General features: G+C 42.4%; 1 protein-coding gene across 1 annotated transcript in view; it reads left to right on the top strand.

The window, feature by feature from the left end:
- Positions 1-25,912, top strand: part of HSD17B12 (hydroxysteroid 17-beta dehydrogenase 12) — a gene marked incomplete at its 5' end in the record, with an annotated part of 74,977 nt that overhangs the window by 12,373 nt on the left and 36,692 nt on the right. The window contains 2 exon segments of the mRNA XM_084521313.1: positions 13,351-13,397; positions 17,161-17,236. Of these exon segments, the coding sequence (XP_084377439.1) occupies positions 13,351-13,397; positions 17,161-17,236 (123 nt within the window).

Genomic DNA, 25,912 nt, shown 5'->3' with positions numbered 1-25,912 from the left:
GAGCTTTTAGGAAGATCAGGCAGTGACTCTCAGCAAGCATGGATCTGTAGCACAAATTTCCTCTCGTGGCAGTAGTGCCACGTGCTACGGGTGCTTGCTTGCATTGAAGACCCTCCTCATTGTGGCTGCCCCATCTGTCCATCCATCAGTGCACTAGCTGGGCACAAAGACCTTGAGCAAATGGTGGGGCCTCACGCTTCAAACACTGGAAGAGCATCTCACTGGGTGAGACAAGGCAAAACAGTGCAAGTATTCCACCTGTAGCTGAAGGTCTGGTCAACTCTGGCCTGAGCAGTTTTGGTTTATCGATAACTTTAAAAACTTCTGAAGTCTTGGCAGCACTGCTGGTACCCAAGCTGGTTCACTGGGGCACTTGAGTGCTGTTCAGGGTAATGGTAGGTGGTCATAAATGTAAGAGCAACAAATTGATTGGGATGGATAGTCATATTCTTTTTACCTTAAAAATGGAGATTAGGTGTGCTTAGACTCCACGTGAGCACATGGTGGTTAGCTTTCTTTAGCAGGGGAGGAAGGGTTGGATTTTAATCCTATTTATTTGTAGAGGCACTGTAGACTTGAGACCTTCCTATGAAGGATTCTCATGTCCGATCATGCACCTTTTGTCTATGCACTTACATTATATGGAGCATGTGGAGTGGTTGATGTGGTAACCTCCCTACGTGTGCGTAATTAAAAAGTAGCTTATCAGAGGTATGCTTTATCAATTATATTTCTGCTGTGCAAGATAACGATACACATTTCTTGGGGTTAAAACATGTCTTTGCTTCTACACAGATAAGTAGCTGTCCTGATTTGTGATGTTCATTCCTGAAAATGGAACTTCTTCCCCTTCTCATTTTATATGCTAGGGGTTGTAAGCCCTAGGAAAGTGGCCCTTTGGAAAAAGATAGAGTGGTAGGTGGTATTCCAGCAGAAATGAAGTAGCTCATATATTTCAGATTTTTTGTTTTGTTTTGAAATGAAGTTGTAAATAAGAGGTTAAGAATTTGGGGCTGGACCTAAAATGGCTTACTGTCGGGAAGGGTCATGATACCCAGGTTGGATAAATGTTACTGGAGAAAGCAGTGTAAGGAAGAAACACTTCAGTGACCGCATGAAGTGAGCACAGCCGTGACTGGTCCAGCATAGCTCTACCGCGTATGAGGCTGCTCCTGCGCAGGAAGGCTGAGGAACAGGACGGTGCAGCCGGGGCTGGGTTTATGGTTCCTGAGCTCTCCAGGAGATTCTCCAGGGAGATGACTTGGGTCTGGATGGCCTTATCAGCTCAAAGCTGGCACAGCTGTGTTATGTGATTGCCGGCCCCTGAGAGTGTCTGTAGCTCTCTGTCTTCCCAGAAAGCATCCACTCATCTTTCCCAGAGAATGTTTTGTCTTGGGCACAGTGACCCACGTAGACTTAGGTGCTGCAAGCGTTTCTTATCTTTGGCACAAGGCAGAGTGCAGATGAGGGTGACGAAGAAGTGTCTGAGCAGTTCTGCAGCTTGGGGGTTCGTTGGAGCTGGATTTTTTTTGAGGTCTTGCCAATCACCATCTATAGTGTCACTGTTTTAGTGTATGCTGTGCTCCCTGGTTTTCCTATTTTTGGTGTATTGTTGATGGACTGAAATTTTTTCCAGCTTGCACTTGAAGTGAGGATTTTAATCATGGAGATGGAGAAGGAACATGATTTTTCTAGTAGATGGAATACCTTTAGATCACTTTGATATTTTAAATGTATTTAATCACTTCTTAAAATCTGTTTTCTATCTGCAAGCCTCTAGTCAAAAGACATTCTGATAGACTTCTATCACAGGGTTGCCTGAATGTCTAACCTTAAAACATTTTTATATGCTAGATTTGCTAGTTCAATAAATACATTGACTTAGAAGTCCACAATGTCAATTGAAAGGGTGGAAGGAGAGCTAAGTGATCAGTGTCACTTACTGTGATTAGGAGCTGGTAGAGAAAGCACCAAATCCAAAGCTTGCACTTCACTTCCAAAAGGAGAGAAGGAGGGGTGCTGTTTCCCATGCAGGGTGTAGTTCAGCTGTGTAGCTTCCAGTTGTAGTCTGTATTAGATGCTAAAGGCTTATACTGATTTAAAGAAAAAATACTAGTGTAATGCATCTTGATAGCTTTTTCTCCTATGAATCTGTCCAAAATCTCCAGCTGTAGTGCACCAAATCCTGAAGTCACTAGCTGGAAACAGAAAGAGTATCCTGGAGAGGGGTATTGCTGTGCTTGGCCTCTTAAACTCTCTCCCCAGCACTACCAGAGACCAAGTCTTGGGTGCATTGCATCTCTCTTCTGAGGTGGAAGGTCTGTTCTGGGGATACAGCTCTTCCTCTGAGGGGCTCATCTACTGGTTTCCCCTCCCTGTCAGTGTACCCGGTTGGATATGAGCGAACGGAGGGAACAGGTGAATAATAACTGGGTGTTTTTATGAAGTTAGCTGTGTTTTTTTTTTTTTCTAGTGACCCGATGCTTCAGGATGTGCTGTGACTGTACTGAATGATGCATTAGGCTTGAAAATGTACTCAAACCTTCATTTAAAGGGTTCTTCGAGACCATGTTTTGTATAATTCTGAATAGTTCAGGACCTAATTATGAGGCTATGAAATGTCAACCAATGTTTGAAAGCAATAGAGAGAAGGTTTTCTTTAGCCAATGCATTATGAGGTCTCTTATGAGGTACAGCAAAGAATTACGGCTTTTAACACCCCCAATGTGATCTTAAAAACCTGTCAGATGGCTTCATTGCTTCATTCGTGCCCCAAATTTGTTTGGAGGCTGATGAATTCGCTGCAAATATGGAGATGCTTGTGGAAGGTGACTGAAGTTACTGCCAGCATGAATGATGGTGGGCTGACAACACCTCTGTCAGTGGCTACCCAAGTCGCTTTACATTGCCTGCTGCAGACCGAGCTCAGCACTGAAAAGCTGTTCTCCACCTTGTGCCCTGTGCTGATGTACTCTGGCTAAATGAGGAGAGTGTATTTGCTGCACCTGTGGCATAAGGGCTGCTCTCCCCTTTCTTTAGGGGCTCTTGGGGATGGACAAGTTTGGTGGTTTTTCATGTTTTTGAGGGGGAGACGGGGAAATACTCGTGGTACCTTGCTTTGGCTCAAATGCAGAACTGATCGGTCGCCTGTATCGTGGGGTCATGGGCTGTTTGATGGATGTGGAAGCCCAGGAGGATAAAGGGAACCTCTGTCTTGTGCCTACAAAAGCGCTCACCAGCATCCTGGTACAAATGTAAGAACTTTGCTACTTTCAAGGTTTTGATTTGGGAAAATCTGCAAAAGTCAGGAAGTTCAGATTCTGCTGTCTTTAAGGGGAGAAGGGAATGTCCCTGTTGGTCCAGCCCCTTCCTGATTCAAATCTTGTTCATGCAGTCCAGCTCCTGAAATCAGCCTCAGGTCTGTCAGGACCACTGTGTGTTCATCTCCTGTATCTAGCTGCAGCCAGCCTCGGTCTTGTTAAAAGATGAACAGAGATGCTGGAAGTCAAATTGTGCATTGGGATGGGGAGGGGAAAAAAGCATTTTTCTACTATCTCCTGACGACCTGGGAGAGTCTTAGAAGCATGGGATTAATACAGTGTTACAAAAACAATCAAACTGCAGTCAGGTTTGTTTTGTTTTCCGTTTTCCCTCCAGTCCATTGAATTGGATACTAATGAACACACCAACTCCTGCTGCAAGTTTTTAGTTCTGTTTGCAGAGTAACATCTGTCGTGCTCTGCGCTGCTGTCTGGTATCTCGAAGCTCCTTCAGCAGTTCAGCTTCCTTGCCTTGTGGTCTTCAAAGTCATATAGGGAATTTTTTTCTCCTTTGAGACATCCTCGTTTCCAGGAGTGCTTGTGACCACCTTCTATTTTCTTCCCAATGTTAATCTGAGCTTTTCCTTTTCTGGTGAGCTCACGAAGAGCAAACAAAACCCTTTTAAACTCATCTCCCAAAATAGGCAGCTCTTAATCATCTTAGCAGCCCTTTTTCGCGACTGTTCCCATTTAAATTACTTAAAATGTATTATTGCTTTCTATTACGACGGGAAACACCTCGGTGGCTGCAATAAGGTTATATAAGTTGTCTTTATAGCTGCATCAGAGTGGCAGTTTATAGTCCCTTTTATATGCAACCACTGCACCCCAGGTACCTTTCTTCCATTGCCTACAATCGTCACCTCAACTCCAAGCAAAGTTAGTCTCAAGAGCACGACTTGACATCTGGTACTGCCATGTCACTGGGTAGTATCTGCTAATATTGTGGCTTTATTACCGTGGTCTATAAACTCTTCTCACTCCGTGTGGTGGGATGCTGTGATCCTTTTTAGTAGTTAGGTTGTCTGGGAATTGCATAAAGCATCCCCTTCTTTGCGCAGTGGTCACCGATACCAGCACTGAACGGGGTCTGTGCTGAGGTCAGTCTGAAAGGAGTGTAACTAGTAATTTGTTCCTACCCTGGTAAATTACCCCCCACACCTTTTTTTTTTTTTTTTTTTTTTTTTTTGTATGAGCAGTTGTAGACTCCTCCCCAGCTAGTTCCTGATGGTATTTTGAGATTCTGCATTTGGTCCCAGTCACCTTCACACTAGTAGTTTCCTATGGTCGTGATATAAAATGATTTTCTCTTGCCTCATGGGTTTGGAGCATTATTCTTGTCTAGGCTAATCACACTTTGAAAAAAAAAAGTTTGGCACGGATTGCCTTTTGATTAAAAATGGATCTCGTGTTGCATTTGATCCCAGTCTCTGCTTTTTTCTGTGCTCCCGATTATTCAGAAAACTTGTGTAGCTTTGAGTTCAAACGAATGCAGCCATAGCTTGCCAACATCGTGTTAGCCTTGTGTATTCTCAGGTGTTGGGTCTTGTTTGTTGCCATGTCACCAACTCAGATTTATTTTTCTGCCTGTTACAAATATTTAGTGAAAAAAAAAAAGTCAAACTTCTAGTGACTTCTCGTATGGAGCCTCCTTCTAGTCTTGCAGGCTTCAAACCTGGAGGCTCTTCCACTGGCTTCTTTGCTCCTTCTCAGAAAAGCAATTTATCTATGCATAGTTCCGAGCAAGCAAGCTAAAAGCCTTCAGATGGTGCCAGTCCTGAGCTATCTGGTCTTTAAAATTTACTGTTTGTGCTCTCCTAGAGGCAGGAGGAATCACCAAGGGTGCTGAGAACAACCTCCGTGGCATGTGCTTTCTTAGAGCGGTCATGCTCGTTGTGACAGTGAACGTCTGTCACGTATTTCACAATGAAAACCAAGTGAGAGCTTGTTTTTGCCCAATATTGGTTACATGCAGCAACTCTTGGGGTAGTCTTACTGAGCAGAAGGCAGCTGGAGGCTTTGCATGTGCTAAACTCGACTTAGACTTGAGCAGGTAACGTGGCCGGCAGCATAGCTCTGAGCTGGGTGTGGGGTGCTGTGGGAGCTGCTGTGCATGGGAGAGAGGAGGAGAAAGTTCCCCATCCCCCAGACCCTGTGCCCATCGCACAGCCCCCGGGGCCAGCCGGGGGAAGAGACCTCACGGCAAAGGTTGGAGTTCAGTGTGGGTACAGGGAATCCCCAGGAGATGCAGCGCAGGAGGAATGGGAACTGAGAGCACGTAAATGTTCCCCGTGGCTTTCGTGAGCTGCTGTGTGTGCACGGCTTTCTTGCTGGGCTTTCTAGATTGCTTCTAGCTCTCAAGTCTAAAGAAATCTTAGGAGTGTGCTGCCCCAAAACCTTTCTTGCTGTAGTTCTGGATGAAATGGGAACTTGTCAGTGCTGTGATATTTATAGAATATTTTTCTACCCACAATCCTAGCTCCTAGACACAAGCTGTTACCAAGTAAGTGTTTGGTTCTGGGAATTGAACCTCTTTCTGTAGCCTGTCTTTTCAGAGCCTGACCATTAGGCGTTAGCTCCTTTGTGCAGGGGAAAAAAACCCTTTACACGAAAAAAATACACAGAAATTCTGCGATTTCAGATGAGATGCAGATGATCTTTCTGATGAGGCTTCCTAGTTCAGCAAATGAAGCCAGGAGCAGAAGCGAAGTTAGTGTTATTTTTGCCCCAAGTTTTCTGTTTTTATTTCATAAAAATGCAGGGAGTTACTGCCGTCTTATTAACTTGCAGCCGGCATGCTTATCTTCTTTGTTCTTTGTTAAATATGAGCTGGCATGTGTTAGACTGCGTTAGTGTTCACTCTTTGGGACTTCAGTGGTTTCTAAATTTGGCATTGCTAAGCCGGTGCCCTGTTTGCTTGAATCAATTGGGGCTGCTATTTTTAGCAACAAAAGGGAATTGAAATAGCAATTTTCTTTCCATGTAATAGATCCCCAGGAGGAATACTGATGCAAGCTCTCTGTCATTCCATATTCTCCCCTTCCCCAAAAGCACTCAGACGAAAGGCAGCTGTCACGGTTTGCGGCTGTATTAATCTTTAATCAATCGAGTGTTTTCTGCATTCAGGTGTTCAGGGAAAAAAGGGTCACGACGAGGATCTGCCTAGAATAACTAAGCACTCGTGCATGGGCTGTGCAGTCAGGACTCGGTGGGTAACGGCAGGGAATAGACAGAGCAGCTAAAAATAGTGTTTGCTTCCAGTGTTTCTCCAGTCTATTTTTGATGCTTGATTTTGATAAGGTTGATTGGGCTCTTACTAAAAATAGCTGTTCCTAGCAAGCTGAGGACAAAAAGTAGAATATTTTTAACCAGCGCAGACTAAAGTACTTTTGTTGGCTGGAGATAATCTAGAAGCTCGGTATTGGTCAATTGCCAGTGATTTATATAAATCTGTAATAGATGAAGCGCTGCTTGATGCCAAGCAGGGATAGTCTCTTCTCCCCTTGCCAGCTTTTGTTTTCCCCAGGAGCTGTCATATTCTTAATATAGCCTCCGTGTTTCGTAGCAGAAGAATCTCGACTCTTTAGTTATTTATGCATTGTACTTTAAACCTCTGCTAAGGTTAGCTGTGCTGGGAAGTTTCTCTGAACTGCATTGCTTTAAAAAGCCACGCTAGCTTCCTAGTTTATTCCTTTTGCTGCTGTCTGCTGCAGCTGGGGATTGTGCAGCGATGTGACAACCTCGCTGCTGTCTCCAGCCTGTCTTGCAGGACAGGGGCTGCTCTTCTACAGAAGATGTAGCTGGGAGAATTGCTCTGCAGTGGCCATTTTGACAACAAATTTGAATCCCTCTCGGTGGGTTGGAGCTGTAGCTGAGCTGCCCTCCTTCAGATAGGGTTGTTAGCTTGATTTTTATTTATTTATTTATTTAGGCAGGAAGAAAACAGCTGTTCCCGAATTGCAGGACCCACATCTTTCTAGGGGGAATGATGTTGTTAGTAGCTTGAGTCCTCCTTCTAGGCAATGCTGTACATGAGTGCATCTGCAGTACTTTGAAGGATCACCTAAAAACTTACTTCTCTTAATGAGAACAGGAAAATGGCCAAACTTAAATGAATTTGTAGTTCTAGGAAGCCAGTAGAGAGCACACATAATAGTTGTTAGATTCATTGTGCAAGGAGTATGCCTGGATACAAGTATTCCATGTTTTTTCTCCATTAGGCAACTCAGAAAGCTTATTTTGCTGTAGAAAACGTGTTTGTATCTGAAGGCAGGCTTGATCGCTTTAAGCTTTGTCTTCACTGTAGTCTAACCTTGAATTGGGGAGTCACGAATCTCTAATCTTGTTTCAGCGTGAGTGCTCTGCAGAGCTGCAGTCGGATTCTCTGCGCTTGCCGTCGCTCGCTCTCCCCGTATAAACACTGCTCCTTGCTCCTGTCGTGAGACAAGATGATTTCTGCATGCCTGCCTCATGCTTTACTGCACCATTCTGTGCTTTTGTTTTAAGATGTCCTGGCTGGATAAGAAGCAGATAAAAATGCTCGTTCAAGGCCTCGAATATTCACTCCAATTGGTAACCAGGCTGCCATGGTCTGCCAGGTGCTGCTTTTGCTGGTCTGCACAATGCAGTCACCCTTTTAACAGCAGACAATGGCCATCCAGTAAACCTCTCACGAGGTGGTGGATAGATGTTCTCTAGGTTACCTCGTGTTTGGGAAGGTCCTGCACGCATCTAGCCATGGGGTTAATGAAGGATGCAGGTGCTACTGGAAGCATTCACTTATTCACCCCTTTGTAACCCATCTGGGAAAAAAATATCTACTTCTTTATAGTCTCTGAAGCCATGTACCACTGGGCATATTGGTCTTCTTCTGAACTAAAGTCACCGCCTGTGTACGCAGCGTGTTTTGTAGGCCTGGTCTGAGGCCCTCAACAGCAGGAGAGCTCTTCCCTTTTAGCGCAGAGCAGGCATGTCACTGGCCACTGAGCCCAATGATCTTTGCTCCTTGTTTGTCAGGGGTTACCTTGAGTTTGGTACCAGATCGGAGGTGATGCAAGTGCATCATGGCTGTGGTATGTGCCAGAAGCTGTGAAACACATGGAGGCAAAGTGGCTAGATGGCACTGAGGTTTAGAGAGTTGTGTCTATTGATAACTAGCCCGGTAGTGGAGGTTATGATGGGTTCCTGTGTATTTTTATCTTAAATTTAAGAGATCATTGGAAGAGGTCAAAAATATTTGAGTAAACTCAAGGTGGAAGTTGTGAAGTGATCTTTTTGCCATATAGGAAGCAAAATTCTGACACAGTCTTCAGGGCAAAGATGCTATACTGTCCTAAAGTGCAGATGGATTTATACAATCAATTTCATGATGTGGTGGGGATCTAAATGTAACTAAAAACATAAACTGGTGATACAAGTTCTTGTGCAGGTGATTCGTTAGTATACATGTAACGGGAATTGAAAGGTCTGGAGACTTTCTGTTCCATATTTGCTGTGATGTACTTAATCCTGTATTTTAGGATTTTGATTAGCTGCTTGTAAAATTCTGCAGCAAATACCCCGAGGTTTTAGAGAATAAATTCTGGCCTTTTTCCTCTGCCTTTTGATGGTGTGCTGAACGAGGCAAGCAGTGCTCCAAGTGACATCGATACCTCTTGGGGAACCCAGGTGCACATCTTGCTCACGTGGCTGAAGCTGATTAAATCATGGGAGTTCAGGTTGGAGAGGTTTTCTCCTCCTCCCAAGCCTGGCAGTTTGACTGGACCATTGCACTTCCTACTGTAGCACGCATTGGGAAACTTTCTGCTGTTGCACAGACCTGAGATCTGTGATCCTGAGCTTTTCTATGCTCTTCCTGTGGCATTGCCTGTGGTCAGAGATCAAAGGTCCTACATTTGTTGGGTGTTCTTTCTTGGGTGGTGTGGATACAGGGCAGTGAATAACTGTTCATTCACTCTTCTGTGGATAACAACTATTAAATGAATAGTTTTTGATTGCAAGGACAAGGAGCTGGAGTCGATAACTTAAGTCATCTTTTAGTTATTCGTTCTGATGGAATAAGAGGCTTGATGTCAATAGGACACAAGTGGAAATACACCTGCCACGTTCATTGTACACATTCATTTTAAGTACACATTCCAGTGAGACCAGCCATATCTTTGCATGTGTTTCCCACTGATGCTCTGGCTGCCACCGAAGCTGACAGCATAAAATACAAAGCTGTCGAATACTAGACAAAATCTGTTCATTGCTTTTCTGTGCGATGCTTGCATGTGTTGTTTTCCCCCTGCCCCCCAGTTTTGCAGAAGGTGACAGTAAATGCTGCTTGAGTGATGGTTCTGCAGATCCACGGCTCTGTGAGTGCCAGAGGCTGTGGCATCAGGAGGATGAGAGTAGGGGCTGGAGCTCAGTGAATCCTATAGACAGGAAACATCTGGATTGTCTGGTGCCTCTGTCTTCAACCTTCCTGACTCTAGAATCTGCACTGTTATTACTTAATTGTGTGTTTAAAATTAATTGTTGCCGGACACTACATATTTCTTAATAATACTGAATTTCAGGGCCTGGGAGAAGATACTTTGGTATTCTAGAGAAATTCTTAGCTTGTAGTGATGATTGGTACAGGCTTTTTGAACTAAGCATGTGAAAAACTTCACTCAGCTAGAACCTGACATACAAACAGATTATTATTAATTTTTTTTTTTTTTGCCTTATTAGAAAATCCAACTTGCTACACCATACGTATGGCATAACCTCCTCTGGTGGGGGGTGCAGATAGCACCCCCTATTGCTTTTTCTGGGGACCTAGGTACTACATTGGGAGTTCCTCTTTATCTGCTTACACCATAGAAAGGCTGTATCCAAAGCCTTGATGGATTTTTAAGTCACTTATAAGTCACCACAGTGGTAATCAGAAGAGTGTGGTGTGGCCTGAGAATCTGTTTGACATACAGTCTAATTATTCTGTAAAACAGCTTGTGTCCAGAGTTGCTGGCTGCTGGCTAGTGATACCTTCCAGTGGCACAATGTCCAGCCCAACACAAGCCAGTATGCCGGTTTATTGAGTGATGACATTCTCTGTTTTCAGGGTGTTTTATGTTACTTGATGCCTTTCCTCATTTTCCCTTATTTCCTTGACAGCCCCAAAAGTCGGGGGAAGATGGGTGTCGACACCTTTGCCTAAAATCAGCCAGTGCTTTGGTCCCAGCTTCCATTCAGACAAACTTTAATTCAGTCGGCTCCTACACGAGCTTCCTGGGCATTCTTCTCGCTTCCCTTCGGGAGACAACAGATGGCTGAAGTGGGAAGCTCCTGCAGCTAGTCTGACTACCGAGGAAATGTGTATAGTCACACTTAGGAGCTGGTGCAGCTTTCTTGCACAGACAATAACTTATTCCTACCCCGCTTGCTTTGCCTTCTTTCAGCTCTGCCAACTGCAGTCAGCTTGTAAGTTCTTTGTTGGAAGGCAGTCTGGAGAAGAAACAAAATTTAAAAGCTTACTCCGCACTTGGACTGAAACTAGCTTCAACACATCCCGGTGGTAACTGAAATTTAGTTAAACCGGTGCGGTTCTGGATGTAGCCAGCGTGGCTGAAACTGCAACACTTGGTTTCAGAATGGCAGCTAGAGATTTATGTCATCGATGTGAAAACGAAGTGCCTTGCTAATGCACAAAAGCTCTTCTTACTGCCCTCTCCGTCCCTGTAGCATTCACACTTTAGGCAGTCCAGAATGTGGAGGAATGTGAGATAGCTGAACCTTGACTTCTGTGACGTTTGTCCAGTTTGGTTGCCTTCACCCCTCCCGTCTCCTTGCTTTCAGAACATCAGGTGTAAGCGTTGCTCTCTGCTCCCAAAGTACCTCTTTGGGCAGCCTTCCTGACCCAGCAAGCTGCTCGGTAGGGCCCTGTAAGTGGGGAGTTCCTGCAGCTTGCTGGCTGGACTGGGCCCTTTTTTTGTCCGCGCTTGCCATCACAGTTCTCCAGTGCTGACCTCCATGCCAGTATAGGCGCACCTTAATGTAAGTCATGGCCCAAGAGTTTCTTCTTTTTGGTGGGATTTTACAGTGTTTTTCATCATTTACCTGGATCATACTAATTTCCTAAAAATGGAGCAAATGTCCTGTTACTTGTAGGTCAGTTTGAACACCCTGATCTCCAGCTCAAGCCTTATGCTCCAACCAATTCTACTACAATTTACTTAAGCAATGGATCGAAAAACTGGGGAAAAAATCTGGGATTGAGATTGTATTTGCACTCTAGTAAGCCTTTGAAGTGTTATAGATGCTTTTCTAAGTCCCTGTCTTACAGGGCGCACTTCCTCACTTCCTCAGCTTCAGTTGCTAGAGGCTGACCAACGAGGGATGTCAGAAAACAAAACACTGCTTAAAAATGCTGAGCTTGCTATCTGGGAGCAAAACTTTTAAGTCCATGAGTTTTGAATTGGAAGGATGAGAAACTGTCAACAAGTGCTAGGTGGAGGGGCTGCTCTGTAGATGCATCACTAATTGGAACAAGGAGGCAACCTATTTCCAAAAGTCATTGAAGCTGAATGCTTTTCAGATTGGGCCAACTTGAATTATGGCCAATTATTGCTGTAAGACCAGCAGGGAGTGGTGCTGGTGCAGGTTTTCTCTATGTTCTTCCCTATTTCATTATTTTGTTTATGGATTATCACAATTGATTATTGCTTCATGTGAAGCCTGAGGTCAGCAATGCTGAAATTGAAGCCTGGCAGTCCTTGAACTAAAGGGAAGGCATCGTCTTGCAGGGCTGTGCTGCCTCCTGGATAAGTGGGTAACAATACTGACACAAGCCTGGCTGCCAGCTAGCGGGTGCCTTGAATGTAGTCTTGGTGTTTTCTCCAAGGTCTGCCTCTTCCCATCATTTGGACCAGTGCTGGGACCTTTCTAAATGTGGATTTGTTTCTACAAAGAGATTTTACTTGCACTTGCCTAATTATAGTGGGATAGGAAGCGGCAAAGCAGCGTGAGACGCACGTAGGGCTTTCTCGGTGAAATTAGTGGGGGCTGACAAGGCAACAGCTACAACTCGGGTAGCTGCGGCAGCCTGTGCCTGCAGGATGTGCTTGTGTGGGCATCTCTGCCGTATTGCAGCTACGGCATCTTGCGACTAAACTTGGAAACCAGGGGAGGGATAAATGTAGGAATGTGTGCGTTCATGTCTGGGTAGTACTCAGAGCGGTGAGGGGCACCTGCATCGAGTCACCTGCAGGCACGTCTAGTTTTTAGCTTGTTTAAACAGTGGCTGGAGGAGCAGCTTCTGGGTGGAGGAATTGCTGTTTAGTGAGTACACTGAGATGATCAGCTACTGGTGTGGTGAGAGCCCTGGAATAATCTGTCAAACTAATGGCATGTTGAGTCACTCAGTGATTCTCAGCATGTGGTAAGGAATCCTAGAAAGACTTGAGGCTTGACACAGATCCCAGTCCACCCACAAGTGGAAAAGTTTGAACTCTGGATGCCCAGCTTGCGACTGGCTGCATCAGTCAGGCACACTTACTGGCGGTAGGCACGATGGTCACAGGGGTCTGAAAACTGCTGGGGAGTCATTCAGCAGATGCCGTCTGCTTTGAGACGTGTCGTAAAATGTTTGTTTTATTGAATTCTCACAGGCTTTAAGAAGCTTTTTATTTTGCTATATACTAAAAACTAAGTTGAGAGCAGGTTTAGTAGTCATAACTGAGCTTTTTCAGTTAAATGACTTTTTAGAAATCTGTCAAGCCACAAAGCTTCTGAAGAAGCACAGGGGGACAGAAACCTGGCATGGGATGAGGTGCTGAACATAATTCTGGAAACAACTATTAGGTTCCTAACTCTCCCTTCCTCTGCTTTCATATATATGGACAGGCTAGTGTGAGCTCCCTCAGAGCTTTAGTAAATTTTTAAATTGCACACCTGTTCCAGAGACCCACGTGTCTCTTGGCTGGGATGAGTACTTGCATAGCCTAATGAACACCCATTTTAGTTCTGTCTGTGAAGCAACTAATGGATATCCATCTTTCTTTTCTAGTGGTCACAGGAGCTACCGATGGGATTGGAAAAGCCTATGCAAAAGAGGTAAGAATTCCTACCATTTGGAACGGTGTTCTTGATCCTTGGCAAGATATCAAGCAGCAGCCTTATTCCCTTACGTTAACGTACATAGATGGTGACATTGAGGTCTCTTGAATTGTCTCCCTCGGGTGACCAGCCAAAAGTCAGATCCCTTTTCGTTCCTTTCCATTATTTTTGACTTCTTCTGTCTTCAGCCCTGACCTTGTCCTTCAGTTTTTACTGTTAAGTTTTTAAGTTACTATAATTTTAACTTCCCTAGCCCTTGGGATTTCCTTCTAGTATTTCTAGGCATTGACTAAATGGCATCTCTATCTGCCTGCAGTATGTTCCAATTATTCCCTATAGCTCATGAAGTCTCTGAAGCCTGGGTTTTACTTCTCTCCCTTTTACTGTAGTTTTGCTCTTGATGGATATGTGTGCTCCAAATATGGTACCGGAACATATTGCTTAAGACAGAAAGTGCCTGTTAGTATGGGGCAATTTAGCCTATAAGCCCAGAAGAACATCATGACAAATAGTGCTGACTACAACAATTTATAGCAAAAATAACTTTCAGCTCCAGCACTGGTATCAAAGTGAGCCTGTCTGTACTCTTTTTTTTTTTTTTTTTTTTTTTTTGAGTTCTCTGAAACACCAGCATGACTTTGGGTGAGGAGATGAGCTGTGAGAGGTTCTCGTTTCTGGATATTTTTTATTTTTTTTTTTCTGCAGTGCTCACAGGGAAGTACCATTCCTCTTTAAGGGTAGTCCTCACCCTTCAGATTTCCCTTCCATCCTGTGTGCCTTGCTACATGTGCACCCTTCTCCTAGGTTCCTTTTTGCTTTGCAGATTGTAGCACCTTGCCCTGCAAGGTCAAGATGGGGATAGTTGGCTGCAAAGGGAATTAAGTCTGATGTCAAGAGCACCTGATTCTTGTGCAGAGCTGACAGCTCATACATGCCAAATTATCGCAGTTACATGGCACTGTAACAAATTATGCAACACTTAAATAACTGCCTTGAGTGAGTGGAAGCAGGTCACTGTGCCCAGGGCTTAGTACCAGGGGAAGGAAGTCCTCTGATGTGGGAGATGGCCCCCTGAATATCACGGGAGATTCATTGGGGCCTTATGTGTTAGGTTATCAGGCAACTGAAACTGCAGCTTTGATTTAGGTTCTGCTGGTGTCTCTGAAACAGCAGGAAAGCTGTTCACAAGTATGAGGTCTTGATGGGAAGCACTGATGCTTCAGCTTCTTTGCTGTAGTTGCTGTAGGCACAGAGCACCCCAAAGGTTATGAGTAGTCATTCTTGGGCTGTACAATAAAACACATTTTACCCATTGGTAGTTTAGGTGGATCAAGAATCCTTGATGAAGTCAAGAGTGGATGCAGGTGAAATATGGAATACCTGAAAAGGCTTCTCAATCTTCAAATTAACTCCAGGGATGTCTTCATAAGACTGCCAGCAAAGGCTTGACTTTATTCTAGGAATTCCCTTCAGGTTACTATAAATGCCACTGGCATACAGCTGCTCGGGCATTCACAACTGTGAATATAATCATGCAGATTACTTCTCCTTGGAGGAGTTTAAGTGAGAAATATAATTGTGGTGAGAATCTTCTCTTCAAAAGTTTGACAATGTCACCGATTATCGGTGGAAGAACGTTACAAGTTTGTGTGGATTCATTGGTTATACTCTGCTCTGGTTATTTCTTTTCCAAGCAATAACCTGTTTTTATAGTTTTCATTGTTATAGTATTTAAACCTTTAGTCCTTGCTCAGCACTAATATCCTTCTCATTGCTTGACCATTTCTTCATGAAAGGTAGTGGCCTGGTAAATGTAAGTGTTCTTCTCTGCCCAGGTAATTCGTGCTCAGTCAAGGTTCCAAAGCAGTGCATGTTCTTTTTTTTTTTTTTTTTTAAAGGATATACTCAGGAGTTGCTGTTTATTACCCCTTTATTGCTGTACTCCTGATTAAATTTCTGCTGTTTGCTTTTGCTAATCTTAGACATGTTTGTATGCTCATGATAAGCTAGTGGTTGTGATCAAGTTGAGTACACTGCGTTGCACATCTACATCTCCTTAGTACTGCTTTTTGTAGATCCTCTTGCTATACATGCTCTAACAAGAGCTTTAACTCTGCTTTGGAGGGCTGTCAATCACGTTCCTGTATATTTTGGAGAGAAAGGGTTTTAACAGCAGCTATGTTTTGCTATTGAAGTAGAAAATGTGGTAGTTACTAATATTGGGTTTATGGAAATTAGACACCTACATCCACCAACTCAATTTAGAATGGTGACTTTTGCTTGCATCAATTAATCCTTAAGCTACAGAGCATCTTCTCATTGTATGCTACTCTGGATTAATTTTTGTGATTAGTTTAAGGTCCTCCTGTTCAGGCTTCTCGTGATCCCAGGGCCATCAGCTGAAGATCCAGGTATAATGGCAGGTTATCTTCAAAGCAACTGGGTCTTCCTCATTCCTTATGTAAAAAACGTAATTAGTTACTGGAATCTCAGAGGATCTCTTGCTCTTTGGACTGGTGTGTTTTGTTTCAATTCACTCAGCCTCTACCAGTGAATATTTGGAGAGGCTCAGCAGGAACCAATCAAGTTGCATCAGGCTGCAAGAGAACTTGTCAGCCAGCACTCTATCTTTTTCCAAGATTGATTAGTTTTCTTAGGTGGTATTCATTCCTAGTTACAGATTCTTTCCATGGTCATTTTATCTGCTCTGTACTTAGATAATTCGTCTCGCAGTTTGGTTTCCATTTCCAGACTTAGGGTGTGCTCCTCAGTGCATCCCTTCAGTGTCATCATGGCAGCGATTTCTCTCAAGCTTGCTCCTGTAGTGGAAGTTCTCAAACTAGCTGAGAGTCTGCTAATGAGATGCAAGTGCATGGCTTTACTTGATCTTGATCTGTTTTTGAGACTTGCACAGTTAAGGTATCTGGTTAAGTAACCTGTGAACCCAGAGTTTATGACTGCTGAAAGAAAGCAAACATCATGTCAGCAGTCTAGAGCTGACTTGGAAAAAAAAAAAATTGTTCCAGTAAACTATGTGCCTATAACAACAGGATATATTGGTTTTACTTTTCACTGAAATGGGCAGTTATAATAGAAAGATCATTTATTATTTTCCATGCTGGTTCAGATACATAGCTGTCTTTCTGCAGAGTCTGTTAAATTGAGTTGTTAGATCGTATTACAAACATGCAGAGGTAGGTCTGATCTGATGACTGGGATATATTCTGGCCACAGCTTAATTTACACAGGTGGGTTCCCTAAAAGAACTGTGTGAGTAAATTGACCTTTATACCTATGATTAGCACAAACTAAGAGTGGAGCCTGAATCCTTCTTAAATCAGTTGATAAAGGAAAGAAGTATTAAGTGCTGGGGTAATTTTGCAACACAGATGTTCAGGTGACCATGGGTGGGCATTTTAAGCTTAATTGTAGGAAATGACTTTGCTTGGACTTGCAGCAGTATGGGGAAGGGTCTGTAAAACATCTCTTGTTGGTTTTCTGTTGTATAAATGTGCCTTATACCCCTGTATGGGATGACTGACAAGATGCTAAATTTGGTGTGAAAGAAATTTCAAGAAGTAGCATGCCTGTATTTGTCCTGTTTCCTCCTTCATATCTCTATTTGAAACTGTAATTTTTCAAATCCGCTGCTCAAATACTGTTACCATGTTTGACAAATCATGCAGTTCCTGTAATTAAGGTATTAATTTGGAAGCGATTTATGACCATCCTTATGTCTCCTGTTTTTGTTTTGTTTCAGTTAGCAAAGCGTGGAATGAAGGTGGCTCTAATCAGCAGGTCAAAAGAAAAACTGGACCAGGTTGCTAGTGAAATAAGTGAGTTGAAAACTTCTTTTCTAAATGTCACATGCATGTTTATAAATAAAATAAATGCGACTACATGTGAATTTATTACAGGCTAATATATACAGCTCTAAACAAAAAAAAAGTTCTTGTGCACAGTGCAGATGTTACAGATGTAAATAGTAAAGAATTTGCTGTTTTAATTTTACAGGTGTTATTTAACTTCTGAGAACAGTAGAGTTTAATTCTGGAATACATACTTCAAAGACTGTTAGTCTTGCGAAAGAACAGCCTGCCAGATCAGACTAAAATACCACCTGTTGCCATAGTAGGTGTCTAAAATCATAATGAGAAGAGAAACGTATAGCTGTTACCTCACCTAAATACGCAGTTTGAGGCAAATTCGTTTTAATGAGCTTCAACCACAAAGGTGTTTTCTTTGTAACTCAGTCGTTGAATACGTGTTCCTTATGATTCTCATTGTATTACCAAGTAGGCACATTTATGGTGGGTGGGTGGGTGTGGTCATCTTCCCCTCACTTTCCTTCCATTTTCATTTTGTTTTGGGTAAACTACTCAAAGATCATTTTTAAGAGCTGTGAGCTCAAATGGGCTCAAGTGTGTGTAGTCATTAGAATATGGGGAATGAGCGAATGTGCTGAAGAACCTGTTCTAGGGATTATTTCTTCAGTAAGTATATAGTAAATGATTATGTAAAAAAAAAAAAAAAAAAGGCAAACAAAAAACCCACTCAGTAACTTAAGTATTCCAGTCACAAATGTAAAATTGCTATTTGTACAGGGTCAGTTAGGTTTGTCGTGTCTCTTCCTGACAAATGTTTTTCCAACCAGACCGAAGTATAGCCATAATGCACAAGAATTCATATTGTAATCTACATCTTTTATTAAGGCAGATTTAATGTGAAGCTATTAGTTTATGCAGAGTGTGTCAAGATAAAGTGAGAAATGTAGTCTTGCGTGTAGAGGGTTTTGATAAGCAGGAGTGGGAGTCATATAGTATAAAGCACGTCTCTCAGTATAATAATGTTGGGTACCAAAACCTTTAAGATCCTGCTTCTGTTACCCTCCCTTATTTTTTTCATATTTTCCTAAATGGTTTGTGTACATAATATGGGTAAGTGTAAGAGCTGTCTGTCCAAGGACATAACAGACTCAAGCCAAAATAATGCAGTTAAAATGTTTATTAAATTTGCTAGTGGCACTGCTTTACTATAAAGTATAGTCTAGAAGTAACCTCAACAAACTCTCCTCTACGAAGTTGTAATGGGTTGCGTAGTGAATGTGATGATGACTAAGTCACTCAAGGGCTTCAGCTTGTTTAATGACTACTTTACTAGTTTGCTGAAAAACAGAGGGCATGCAGTTCTCTGGATGGGTTTAAATGTATGTACCTGTAGTGTCCATCGTAGGATGAAACAGTTTCCTTGACAGAAAAGTCTTTGTGTGTGTATCTGTGGTAGAGAGCATGCTTAGAGTGCAGATGGCATCAGGTCCTACCTTCTGCTAGTTTGGGAGTAATTATCCCTGTTCGACAGCATCCTGCATTTCAGGGTGTCACTGCAGTGACTGACCATACCTGTGGTACTCTGGTCAATGTAGTCACAGGGGAAATGCCAGAGTAGAGCTATCACTGCTCAGGTAACCTGTGTGAGTACTGAAACTTACTGCAAATACCTAAGGAAGTGCAACCACACAGTCTTTTTGGTGGCTGACTGCAGTAGCTGGGTAGTAGTTTGCATATGTGGGCATACGCAGTCGCATTTTTTGCTACGCTGTGAAGAGGTGTCTTGCTAAGCAAATGTAATGGATAAAAGTATCTACAAATATCTTGTTCTGGAATCAAATGGTTTTTAGTGTGAAATGACAAGCCTCCTGAAAGCGGTCATAACCCTTTCTGTACCAGTCTGGAAATCTCTTCCTCCTTGGGACTTAAGCATGATGCTGACAAGACAGATAAATCTACTGCTCTGAGCTTGCAGCACCGAAATGATGGCTGCTAGGAGAGTTTCTCAGATTTTAAAAAATAAGTACATCTACCTTTGTAGAGCAGCCTGTAATACATAATTACCGTTAGGCCTCACCCAAACATTTTTCTGCTTTCTTTCCTAAACCATTCTGAAATGAGATGACTCATATTGGGTTTTCAGAACATTCTTTTGACAACACGGAGCTAGTGAAATGTATACCTTGTTCACTGTAGCATATGCTAAAGGATTAGGGTAGTCTGCATAATCAAACATGTCTGAAGTGTGCTTTCAGATCCTGATAGGCTTTAGCTGGACAAGGTTTTCTTGTCTTCAGGCTCATGTGATCTCTGCAGTCTGTTCAGATGTTGTCATATATAAGGTGGGAAAGTGCATTTTTTGTATTTTTTTTTTAAGAGGTAATTCTTTATCTGTCTGGCTGCTTCCCTTGCAGACTCCTAAGGTAGCTTTAAACTTTTTCATGATTGTCCTGCGGTTGTTCTTCAAACAGAGCTGAGCTTGATCGTCTCAAGTAATGACCCTTAATCACTTGAAAGCAGAATGGCTGTTTAACTCTGAATAGTCCCAGTTCTTTGAGTTGTGTGAGCCATGCATGTTCCTGTTCCTTTGTCATTTTCACTGACCAGAGTCCTACTGATACTAGCAACAGGTTAGATGCCCTCTGCCACAAATAATGAGAAGCTTTCTGAGGATCAGGTACACTCGTTCTTTTCAGAAGAATCCTTTCTTGTGCTCTTTGAATGTACTTACATCAGGAGTTACATCTGCATACAAAGCACAAGTTGCATAAGCACTGTTGTAAGAGAAGTGCTGATGGGACTTCATGAATGGTAAATGCCAGCTGATCTGAGTAGATTTTTGTGTGTGTGTCTGCATGTGCACATCAAACTGGCTGTACTGGTGTAACAAGAAAGCCAGCTGTTCTGAACTTGTAGCTCAGTTTGATCAATGAAAGTTAGTGGATGAAGTGCTTTAAGATTTCAGGCACGCTGGAAAGTCTCCTACAAGCATGTTGGAAAGCTGAGTTTGTTTGTTTGTAGAATGCTTAGGCACTGTAGGATTTGATACAAAAAGGATATTCTCTTTTGTGTCCTGTCAGTGATAGGCCACAGAAAGAAGAAAAGATTTTGAATTTCATTTTAAGTGATTGCGGTCTGCATCTACATAAAGTTGCATAGATTTTTCTTTAAAGTATCATTATAGGAACACTGACTTACTAGGTTCACTCTGCAAAATCCTAGGTCTAGTTTAGTTCATAATAATACATCAATGTTCCACAACCTTTTTTAAGGTGTCTGTTATATTATGACGTTAAACACTCAAGCAGGGAATGCGCTGTAAAGAGAGTTTGCCTGTAGGGAAATAGCCAAAAGAGGAATTTGGTACTGGTGCACATTCTTAGCTGGTGGCTTCACAGAAAAGGTAGGAGAGTTTTGCATGAGCTGTGAGGAGACAAGAAAAGGCAAATCATTGTTTTCCGATCTTCAATGCTACTTAAGAATTGCTGTCCAAAACTTTGATGGTTTTGTACCTTAAGTCACTGATTTTTAGGTCTTGCTTGTTACGTTTTGTAAAAGCTGTGCTAGCTGACTATTTACTTCTGTTTCCTTACCTCAGTGTGTAGCGTTCTGGAAGTTGCTTGGTCATGGTAGATTCATCTTGAACTGCTCTGTAATCCAGAAACTTCAGCTGCATCACAAGCTGATAGCTTTCCTGTTTGGAATTGGGACCTAGCATGCTCACACTGCTCTGGTGTGATTGCTAGTAAGCACAAGGAAGGAGTGGGGTGTGGTGCCAAAACCAGAAACATTCCTTCTGTTTCCTAGGCAGATGGGTCTTACTGCTTTTTTTTCCCAGCTTTCTTGATAACAAATTTGTGGATGGCATTCTGAAGGGGGTCTGATGCTGATCAGTTTGCTCATGCCTGAAGTGTTGCTGTGATCTACTGATACAAATGGCCAGTGACCTGCTCTGGCAAATCTGTCCTCTGCACAAATTTTCCCAGGCCGTTGCTCAGCTGCATCTACCTTGGAGTGCTTTGCCACATGATCTCTGGCCCATCGCTGGCATTTCCACCCTCCTGCCCTGGTAAATCCTTCCCACCAACTCTGAGAGGCAAGGAGAAGTATTTGAATTTAATAGAGGAGGCTGTGGAGCAGACATGCTCGATGAGGAAGGGGACATCATCTTCTTACTTTTCTTGCATAGGATTGACAAGGTTCGCTTTCCTGAGCTTAACTTGAAGACTAACTGTGTCTGGCAGTTATTCTGACCTTCTGTGATATACTTCAAGGTAAATTAATGTTTGCAGCCTTCCATCATCTGAGCTAGCTTCGGCTTGACGTTCTCTGTATCCTCCTGTATTTCTTGGACTTGACAAAATGGCTTCAAATATTTTGAAGTTGTCTTGGTACACTGAAGTCACATTTCACATGCTATACCGTAAGGATCTTTGATTCAAAATGAGCTCTTGGTCTTCACTTGGAAAAAAGTTTCCCTTGGATGAAGTGAAGATCATTTCCCATAGGTTTGTCGTGAATCGTCCCAGCCACTTACTCGAGGAGCAGCTGTCAGACACTGTAGAGAGCTGATGGAGGATTCACACTCAAATTTTTATTAATTTTTCAGCAAATTGAATGAGGAACCCTGCATACTATCAACGTGACATGTAAAAGAATGATTGTGTAGGTAGCTTATTTTTAATTTTTTTTTTAAACAGAATCCTGCTTCTGTGTTTTTCCCCTCAGTCCATCTTTTTTTTTTTTTTTTTGTCTGTTTCTCTTATATTTTCTCAGTGAAACTTTGCCCAGATTTCTGTAAAATAAATAAATAAATAAAAGACCAGAATCTTTGAAGAGAAATATTTGACAGGTGTCCAGCAAACTGCAGAATGCAGTCCTGGAACAAGTCCACCCTTTGGGGGAATTTTGAGGCAGCAACAAGGTAGGAAAAGCCAAGAGTAAAACGTTCTGCAGGTGACCAGTAAAATTCTTGCAAATCATTGCTTTTTCTTCACACGTGGCAGGACCAAGGGCTTCTCTTCCAGACAGAAGAACTGGAAGCGTGCTGGCTGAGAGAGCAGTGAGACTGCTGCTCTGCAGTGTTTGTTGTGTTGCGTGCATGTGAACACACGTATTCCAGGAGAAGAAAATGTGTAAAGTTTATTTAGATGTGAATTAGGTGCTTTGCATTTCCTTTGACTGTTAGTTCCAACCGAAGTTGCCTCTTCCACACCTTAAATGCTGTGTATGTTGTGTCTACAGATTCAGGAATAACTCTGTCCTGTTGGTGTCTTGAGCCATAACATTTTAGCTGATAGCTAATTAGATTGATAGGGCAGCTGACTTGCTCAGGAGTTTCGTAATCCCGACTAAAGGAGCAGGAGGAATTGGTTATTCCCACAAGCCTTCAGGGTCACTGCTGCCTCGGCTTGGCAATAGCAGAGTGGGGAAGAGCTTGCATTTTCTTTAATGCACAGAAACTTAGTGACTCTCTCTGCTTAAAAACAACCACATAAAAAAAAAAAAAAAAAAAAAAAACAACACAAAGAAACCCAACTATTTGTAGCATGCTTTTGTGGCTGCCAAAAATGAGAGCTCTTTTTGGTAACACACAAGTTGCGATATATTGCTTATCACTTTCAGCAACAAAGTAAACTTAGTATTACATGGAAAATGAATACTGGATTGTTTTCACTAAGTGAAAGCCTGCATTGCAAATCTGTTTTAAGGCAAGGGGTGGAAATCCTATTGTCTGAGAGATTTGAAATCAGGGCTTCTAAGAGGCTCAAGAGGGACCAGTTCTCTGGCACAAGGAGAGGACTGGATGATCCACACAGTGCTGTCTTCCTTCTACAACTTCACTACACAGGTGACTTCTTTAGCAAGTTGAATTCCCTTACAGCAAGTCCTTTCTGTCTGTCAAGGCTGTAAAAATCCACAACAGACTTAACAGCTAGAGAAATGCTGATAGCCACCTCTGTGTTTTTCAGGAACGTGTTGTGGCAAGGAAAATAATGACAGTTACTGGTTGTACACAGAGAAAGGAGACTCAGTTGATCTGTTTTTCACTACAGATTCTTCAGGGAAAAAAAAATATAAAAAATAGATAACGTTTAAAATAGTTTGACTAATGGATACAAGTATGCTAAACAAGTATTGCAGCCAACATGTGCAGTGCTTCCAGTGCTGAACTGTGTGCTATGCAATTTTATGTACTTTATGCAATTATTGGACTAATTAACAATGTATTTGCTCTTGCAACTAATGCTTCGGAAAACCCTGAAGTCTGTGCTTTTAAGTGCCAGGCTTTTGACTGCACTTTCTTCTGTGGCTGCCAAACCCAGATGAAACTATCAGGGACTTAACAAATAATACTGAATAAGTGAGAAGCTGTTGGCTTTAATTCATGCGGAGTGACTGACTTAAATGTCCTGAAATTGTCTTGAGAGTAAAGGCATATTTATTTATTTTCTTATTAATCCCTAGTATGATACCTTTCTGTCTCTGTAAGTGACTCTTAAATTCTTCTAAATAATCTTCTAAATAACATACTAAATAATTCTTCTGGTCATTCTGGAGTTCAGTCTGTTCAATTTGAATCTGAGGAGTTAAAAAAGGGGAGGGAGGCCATCATTACCATTGCTTTTAATGGCAGGGGCTGAAGAATGTAGATTTTTATTTGCAGAAGTGTTTTTTTTTTTTTTTTTTTTTTTTAAACAAAACAGCTTTATTTCCATCATGCATATACATTGTCACAATCACACCGTAACAATTATTATAGGAAGTATTCAAAATAGGCCATGTGCCATTCCTAAAATGGCATGTCATTCCTTTAGTGAACTAAAAATAGTTTTTGCCATGCCGTGTAAAACCCAATACCATCAATGAAAATAATAATAAAAAAAAAAGTCTTGTGGGGGCAGGTGAAAGTAGCAGGAGGGAAGGAGCTGAATTTGTGCTGTCTGTCGCGTAATGTTGATCTTCCCCTACCTCTCCTTGCGCTTACTTCTGGACCAGCCTGCGGTTGCACCCTAGCAAATTCTTTGTGAAACTTCAGCCCTAGTGGATATTGTAAGGCAGCAGTGAGGACAACTACACGCCGTCAAGGTGAGACAAGACGTGTGGGTGGCAGCACTCCTGACCTGTGCAAGGGCAGTCACACTCTCTGTCCGTGGGTGCATCTTCCACGCCTTACCTGCAGACCCACTTCAGCAAACTGGAGGGGTGCACAGCGAGCAGCAAAGCTGTGCTTGTGTTTCCTGCGGAAATAACGTTGGCGTTTGGAAGCGCTGGCCTCGCTTGGCTGTGCAGCCCCCCTGGCTGTTCGCGTGTGCAGCTGTTTTCACAGGCTGCTTGATGCTGTATTTTTAGTTAGCTGTGTAATTGGGGCAAGCTTGATTTAGGAACGCTTACAATATTGAGCATAATATTTGGGTGAATGGGCTTATTGATTGAACCTGTGTGTTGCTAAGAACGTTCTTCTGACTTGATAAGTGTATCTTAGAAATGATGTATTTTGATGTGATGGGATTCAGGGGAGCAAATAGAGGCAAGTGTTAATAAAGCACGTTTTCTTCCTATATTTTGCAGTGACGGCACATTATAAAAACTTAAATGTTCCATATGGCTCAAGGGTTCATGGACTTTGGCTTTAAAATCCATTTTCTGTCTCTTTCAAAGCTGAGAAGTGAGGAATTGATTTGTGTGTGTGTACTGAAACTTAAAGCTGTATAACCATTTTAACATTATAAATAAAGTCTGACATTTTTTTTTGGTTCTACTCTTGGATGTGATTAGATTAAGTATTCACTTTTTAAAGGACATTGTGCAATTAGTACAGTATAGAAGGAATTCCCTGGCAGTGTTGCTTGTGTAGTAGAATGAAAGGAGTCTGGCCCTATTCTTCAGTGCTTGACCAGATGTGTATATGCACATGCTTTGGAGAGTGTGTTTTAACACAACAAGTTCTGTTAAATCGTAGGTAGGCATCTCATGATGCTATACAGAAACTGATGCAGTATGGTATTCCTACACGGAGACTTCTGTGCAAAACAGGTGCAAACAGAGCTTTCTTTTAGGTACATTTCAACTGTTCATTATTCTTTTGGTCACCAGTACACCATTTCAGAGTTTTATAGAAATATAACTTACAGAGGGGTTTCCATTTGGATACCTATTTTCTGCTGTATATCTGCTGCCCTTCTGAACACCCATGTTCTCTTACGTTGTGTCTCCTTTGTGCAGCATCCCTCTGAATTAGGGTCAGCAGTGACCTCTTCCTCTTCCTTTTTCCTCTTCCACTTTTCACAGAAGAGACAAGTGTGATCTGTCCGTTGGGACAAGGGCTGGTACAGTACAGCTGCACAAATAGGACATCCCGTCTCTTCTGAACGGCCGGTGGTTTAGGTATTCAGTATGTCAGTGGACTTGGCAATTGGTGGTTCCAGGGACTTTGCTCTAATCACACTTTTTCCATCTGCGCTACTGTGATCTTGTTCTGAAGGGCATTGCAGGTTCTCCAGGGTTTCTGCTTTTTTTTTTTTTCTTTCTCCAAACAGGTGTCCCCAGGTGCCTCTGGTTATTCTGTATTTCACTGTGTCTATATTTTTTATCCCATTTCAAATATCTTACTGAATGAAGTCCAAGATAGTGAGAAACTTAAAACCTTCATTAACAGCAGGTCACCATTCTTCTGTAAGGGAA

This window comes from Aythya ferina (assembly GCF_964211825.1).
Source record: "Aythya ferina genome assembly, chromosome: 5".
NCBI lineage: Eukaryota > Metazoa > Chordata > Aves > Anseriformes > Anatidae > Aythya > Aythya ferina.
This window is presented reverse-complemented; position numbering and strand designations above follow the sequence as displayed.